Source organism: Caloenas nicobarica, chromosome 5 (assembly GCF_036013445.1).
Source record: "Caloenas nicobarica isolate bCalNic1 chromosome 5, bCalNic1.hap1, whole genome shotgun sequence".
Classification (NCBI taxonomy): Eukaryota; Metazoa; Chordata; class Aves; order Columbiformes; family Columbidae; genus Caloenas; species Caloenas nicobarica.
The window spans coordinates 68,051,787-68,057,940 of record NC_088249.1 but is presented as its reverse complement, the minus strand read 5'-3'; the positions used below and the strand labels follow the sequence as shown (position 1 = coordinate 68,057,940).

The 6,154-nt window shown below is 52.7% G+C and overlaps 1 protein-coding gene and 1 non-coding gene across 2 annotated transcripts; one reads left to right on the top strand and one right to left on the bottom strand.

Annotated features, from left to right (window-relative positions):
• Positions 1-175: 175 nt before the first annotated feature.
• TRNAS-GCU (transfer RNA serine (anticodon GCU)) lies at positions 176-257 on the top strand. Its single transcript has one exon. It is a non-coding gene; the product is annotated as a tRNA-Ser (tRNA).
• A 1,994-nt stretch (positions 258-2,251) lies between these two features.
• On the bottom strand, positions 2,252-6,011 carry RPUSD2 (RNA pseudouridine synthase domain containing 2). The gene is made up of 3 exons (XM_065635422.1): positions 5,386-6,011; positions 4,691-4,987; positions 2,252-3,966 (listed from the first exon to the last, which is right to left on the bottom strand). Exons 1-3 carry the CDS (start codon positions 5,776-5,778, stop codon positions 3,175-3,177), a joined length of 1,482 nt encoding a protein of 493 aa, XP_065491494.1. The 5' UTR covers positions 5,779-6,011; the 3' UTR covers positions 2,252-3,174.
• Positions 6,012-6,154: the final 143 nt, after the last annotated feature.

Here is a 6,154-nt window from a genome sequence, read left to right as displayed (position 1 = left end):
CCGTTGCCGGCCCGCGCAGGGTTGCTCAGTCCCCGCGCTGTGCCGTCGCTCTGCGTTGGGCCAAAAAAGAGCCGAGTGTCCGGCGCCATCTCGCAGAGGGAGCGCCGGGCGGGAGAAGATGCTCCGAGCTGTCTGTGTAGTTTCTTATAGGCTCCGCCAGAAAGAGCGTTGCCGTGACGAGGTGGCCGAGTGGTTAAGGCGATGGACTGCTAATCCATTGTGCTCTGCACGCGTGGGTTCGAATCCCATCCTCGTCGACAGCTTACAGTTTTCTTTCCACCCTTTCATTCTTTTTTTTTTAGCTCCCATCTGTGGGGACGAATGCGCTCGCTGCCGCCGCCTCCCGGGCTCAGCCCCGCCGCGCTGCCGCCCTCCCTCCCGCGGCAGCCCGGACGGGAGCGGAGGCGGCGGCTGCGGGCGGGCCGGCCCGCTCCTCAGGGAGCGCGACTCCCTTCAGGCTCCCGCCTTCCCGGGCCGACAATTCGACCGCCCCGGAAGGCCGAGGAGGCGAAGCAGCCGCCGCGGTGGCGCCAGGTCAGTGTCCCGGGGGTCGAGGTGTCGCAGCCCCGCGGGTCCGGGGCGCTGCGGGGTGGCAGAGCCGCCGCCGGCCCGGGGGACGCCGCGTTCCCGCCCTGCCCCTCACTGCCCGGCCCCGCCAACCGTGACAGGGCTGCGGACAAACCGGGCCGAGCCTCGGCTCGCCATCCCTACAAGTTGTCATTTTCCGGCTGGCGCGATCCTTTGCAGGAGTTTTGTGCAAACACTTGTGAGATCAGAGGCCGAGGGAGCTCCAGCCAGACCGAGGGCTTTAAGAGATGTGGAGATGAGGTTCTTCGGGACACGGGTTAGTGACAGTGTTGGTGGCTGGACTCTGATCTTGAGCGTGTTTTCCAACCAAAAACATTCTACAATCCCAGAACCTCCTTGAAAATCAGGCCAATGTTTGCTTTAGAAAAACAATTAAACCAGCTGGAAAAGCACGGTTGTGTGGAATACGGGTACCTGGTGATGTTTCAGGGGGTAATTCCGAGGCAATCCCACACCTGAGCGGGGAATCACAGCGCAGTTCCCCCGGGTTTATTCATACAGGGAAGCGCCTCAGCTGCTGCCGAGATGGCATTCTCTCCGTCCAAATAAAACTGTACTAGAGAAAAGGGCTTCTCCCAGGACCTACGCTTTACAGATAAAGTCCGCAATCACCCCCAGCCAGGACACGCTATTTACCTCAGACCTAATCTTGGATGTGGGTTTATCAGAAGACATCTCTGACAGTAACAAACGCTGACTTCTTGTGCATGCTTACAGCACGTAGCGACTGCACATCAGTTCTGAACAGAAATAAAGGATGATGCCAGTGGTGGTAGGCTCCTTGTGAAATCAACCTTGAATTTTCATTGTTCAAAGTATCTGGAGAACAGAAGCCCCAGGGTTTCTTGACCAGCAAGGTGTGATAATTAAGAGATGCTATTTCCCGTCATTGTGCACAGCCGAAAAAAGAGAAGCCACAGCACTGAGCTGCAGTTCCGCACCAGGCCCTTCAGCCATCCAGTCTCCATCTGCTGGCACAAGGCAGCAAAATCACTTTCAGACGCTTATTTCTTGCAGAGAGGGAAAAAAACCCCAAAACCCAGACGATATAACTTGGGACATCTCAAAGTTGCCCCTAACTCTACTAACTTTTCCCTGTGTCTAAAGCTACTAACAGCTGCAGCCACCCTTATCTATACACTGAACATGCCCGAGTTTCATTTACAGTTATATGAAATACATATTTCAGTGCATGAAAAATCGGGATGTTTTTAGCATAATCTCTCAAACACACACTTGCTGAATAATATCAGGTCCTCTGGATTCCTTTATTCACCTTTGAAAAAGGTTTCTTTAATATTTTAGAAGTGTAGAACACTGTGCACGTGCCCTATGTAGGAAAGGGTGTGGAGAGTTAAGGTCTTGATTGCCTGCAGCAGTCACTGGAGCTGAGCCTTACCACTGGAAACATATGGAAACATTTAAAAAAAAAAAAAAAAAAAGAGATAAGAACCTGAGACAGCAGAATTATGATAATAACCCTCCCAGTGGCCAAGAAACAACCACATGAACACTGATGAAAATAAGAACTATAATGCTATCTATCATCCTGGAAACATATTAATGTAAAATGTATTAAAAAAACATAATCTGGTTGATAAAACAGCTTTTGTTTTTCTTAAAAAACAACTCACTGAAGTGATATTAGAAACCATTCCACACCCATCAGAAACCTGCCTATGTTGTGGTTTAAAAAAATAATTTAAAGGAACAGAAGGTGGCAGACTGACCTACCTCCACTTTGGATTTCTGCTCAAGTACGAAGATGTTTGCAATGAGGCAGAAGGGACAGAGATCAACAGGTTCTCAGAAGAGAAGCCCGATGTTTTTCAGAAGGCAGGAGAGGCAGTCACAGGGGCGGTAGCAGAACAGAAAGGCAAAAAAATGTACTAAATCTGTCTCCTCGTAAATCTCAGAGAGACAAAATCTGGGGACTAGTACCTCCAAAAATAGGCCTGGTATAAAGAGATCCATCCCCAGAGTTACTAATGTTAAATAAAGTCATCACGTGAACCAATTCTGAAAGAGTAATTTCAAAGCAAAGTCCATCTTGCTGACAAACAACAAGCACAAAATGGATCAGCTTCACAGCGCTCAGATTTTAACTTACAGCATTCTTGGTCATAACATTTGGGTTTTAAAATCAGTCTGACAATAGAATACAGTAAAAATAGTTTTGTATATGACATTACATCCAGCATATTGAACAGCATTCCAGCTGCTCTTATTGTAAAATACGACAACATCGCGGCAGGGTGGAAGAAGAATCGGTTGCTGAATTTTAAGTGCATGCACTGAATTATCTGTGTGGATAATGACAGCAGACCCGGCCCAGGCTGAGGTGACAGAGCTGCCCGTGCTGTGTGGTGTCTGTTGCCCTGAAGTGCAGGTTCACCAAAGGGCAACACAAATCTACGGTTGCAGCCCCATTTTCCTGCTCATCTTTTCCAGCGCCTTTCGGCAGCCGGGACACTTCTCCAGCCCCAACAACCCTTCAAGTCACGGGCAGCGTGTTCACCTCAACCACATTGAAAAAGACAATCTTAGGTCTTTACAAGCCGCTTTCCTGACTAGCGATGCTCCTGGTCATTCCTCCCAGTCCTCCAGAGCCCACTGGGGCATCTTGGAGCAATACTCAAACTGGGCTCCCTTGTAGCGCAGGGCGTGCAGGAACATGACCAGCTCCCGGGGGGACGGGTCCCGCCGCCGCGTTTTACACTCCACGCACAAAGGGTCCTTCTCCTCCCAACCCTTTTCTCCCGTTTGCCCGTCCTGATTCTCGCAGGAACCCAGTTCTTTATTTTTTTCAGGCGTTTCCAGGCTGGGATCAGAGTTCAGCAGACAAGCTGCTGTGTCATTTCTCTCAGGATCCTTCGTGTCCTCAGCAGGGCAGGAGTTCTCATTTGTAGGATCAGCCTGCGCAGACTTTGTGCGGTCACTTGAATTACCGCAGTTGTTATTTTCAGCGTTGGAGCTCAAATCCTCCTCTGAAATACCCAAGATATCCAAGCTCTGTTTGGAACGATGCTCCTCTACCAGCGCCTTCAGGAGTTCTTCATCTGTTTTATCGATTTTCCCACCTTTGCCCCTGCCAGGTCCCCAGGCTTCCATGTTATAGATGGGGTCATTGACAATAGGGTGCCCCAAATACTGCAAGTGCACCCGGATCTGGTGCGTGCGGCCGGTGCGTGGAAGACACCTGACAACGCTGGTCTTGCCGTTGTAACTGAGTCTCTGGAAGACGGTTTTGCAGGATTTCCCTTTGGGGTCCACGCGGCACACTCCCACCTTGTAAGAAACAACCAGGATGGGCTCTTCGCAGACCACTTCGTGTTCTGGAAACTCCCCCACCACACGACAGACGTACTCCTTTTCCAGCTGCGGGGAGACACACCAGGGACTCTCAGAAAGCAGAACAGAAAACACTGTCCTTTTTACGCCCAGGTCCCATCCCAGCTACTCCTCTCTTTCTCTTCAATGAAATATATTTATAGAAAACATAGTGCTCAAATCCAAATATTATTACAATCGAACAGGAAAGGGAAAAAAATAAAACCAGCTATTTTAAGCCAAATTTCTCTCATGCGCTCCCCAGCTAGTTGGGAAATCGAGAGCACAAGGGCCTGGCCAATTTTTCTCATTAAATTCAAGAGCCATCTCTCATTGGCCTTTGGTTTACAGCCTTGAAGCAAATCCTGGAAGTTTGCACCCTACAGCTACAGCTCCGTTTGGGTCAAGAGCTGCTGGAAAAGTGAGAAAAACTTCTAAAACTTTTACAACTGAAGAAGTATTAGATGACTAGCACATTTCCACTTACAACCAAAACTGCTCTCCAACTGTTCTGCGCAATCCCAGCCAGTTTGCACAGTCCTTTAAGGAAGCAGATCCCCTTCAATCTAATTTTACCAAAACAAATTTTTGCTCAGTCTTTTCCTCTTACTGCCTCTCATGCTTAATGGAATAAGAACAGTAAGGCGACCACAAGCTGGTTTGGGAACTTGTGCTTGTTTAGACCAAAAATTTGGCTGACTTTGGGGCTAAACCATTTCAAGAAAATCCTGTACACGAGACTCCAAACACGACCACGGCCTTTAGGTCTCACCTGTCTCTCCCGAACCTGCTCATCGATCCTCTTGGACACCTCCACGGTCTTAGCAAACATCAGGACTCCCGAGGTCATGCGATCGAGCCGGTGGACGGTGTGCAGCTCCTTCAGATCGTGCTCTTTGCCCAGGATGAAGATGACAGTGTTGTGACGGAACCTGCCGCAGGGATGGACGGGCAAAGAGGAGGGTTTGTCCACAACCACCACCTCATCGTTCTCCACCAGGATCTGGATAGGCTGGGCGGTGACTGGTGGCTCATGGCGATGCACTGTGTTCCTCAGAAAATCATTATTCTGCAAGACAATTAGTGTGAATCCAGCCTGTGCAACCACCCCCTAAGGCCACGCGCAAAGGGGGCTTGACCTTGCAGGGGAAAACATGAAAGGCCCTTTGTCCTGGAACCCAGGATTTAGCACAACAACTCTGCTCATTGACATATAAACTCAATAATGTGTCGGGAAATGGAGCTGGTGAAGAGTCTGGAGCATGAGTCTGATGGGGAGCAGCTGAGGTTCTCAGGACATGGGGTAGGGGTGGACTTAGCAATGTTGGTTTAATGTTGGACTTGATGATCTTGAGAGTCTTTTCCAACCCAAACGATTCTATTCTATGCTCCCCCTTTGGGTCACCGGTGTCCCCCACCACGCCCGTTCCTAGGCCACCCCCAGCAGCACGCAGCTGGGGTTCCCACCTTGAGCACGATGTCCAGGTCGTGCACCGGCTCCTCGTTGAGGCGCAGGCGGCCGGCGCGGGCGGCGGCCCGGTAGTAAGCGACGGGTTGTGCGCGGAACTCGGTGCTGAACACGTCCAGGAGGCTGCGGCCCACCCAGCGGCCCTTGCAGTAGGTGCGGAAATCGAAGTAGTAGGGCCGGACCTTGCGGAGCCCTCCCTCGAAGTAGTAGGAGGTCTCGGCGAAGTCCTCGGGTCCGAAGCTCACCCCCGTGCTCAGCTTCCGCGGCGGCGGCACGTAGCGCTCCCCGGCCGCCACCCGCCGCTTCTTAGGGGCCGGCGCCTCTTCTTCCTTGTCCCCGGGGGCTGGTTGCTCCTCCTCGGCGCCGCTCAGCGCGGGGCCCGGCTCCGCCATGCCGCCGGCGCGGGGAAGGAGCTGGCGCGGCCGCCGAGCCCCGCTCCGCGCCACCGAGCGCAACCACGCGGCCCACAGCGCGCCGGCGCGCCCCGCGGCGCATGGCGTGACGTCAGGCTGCGCGCCGTCGCGGCGAGGCCACGCCCCCAGCGCTGGCGCCTGTCCCTTTCCCGCCCCCGGCTGAGCGGGAACGGCGCCGTTTACCGGGAAAACCGGGCACGACGGGACTGTGCCGCCCTCCGAAGAGCCCCTCACGGCTCGCCCGCCGCTCCCCACCCTCTCGGCTCAGCCGCCCGGGCGGGAGAAAGAAGGACGCGTCAGGGAGAAGCCGAAAGACCGGGATTTTAACCCAAAATTCTCCATGTTGCTCCTAGAG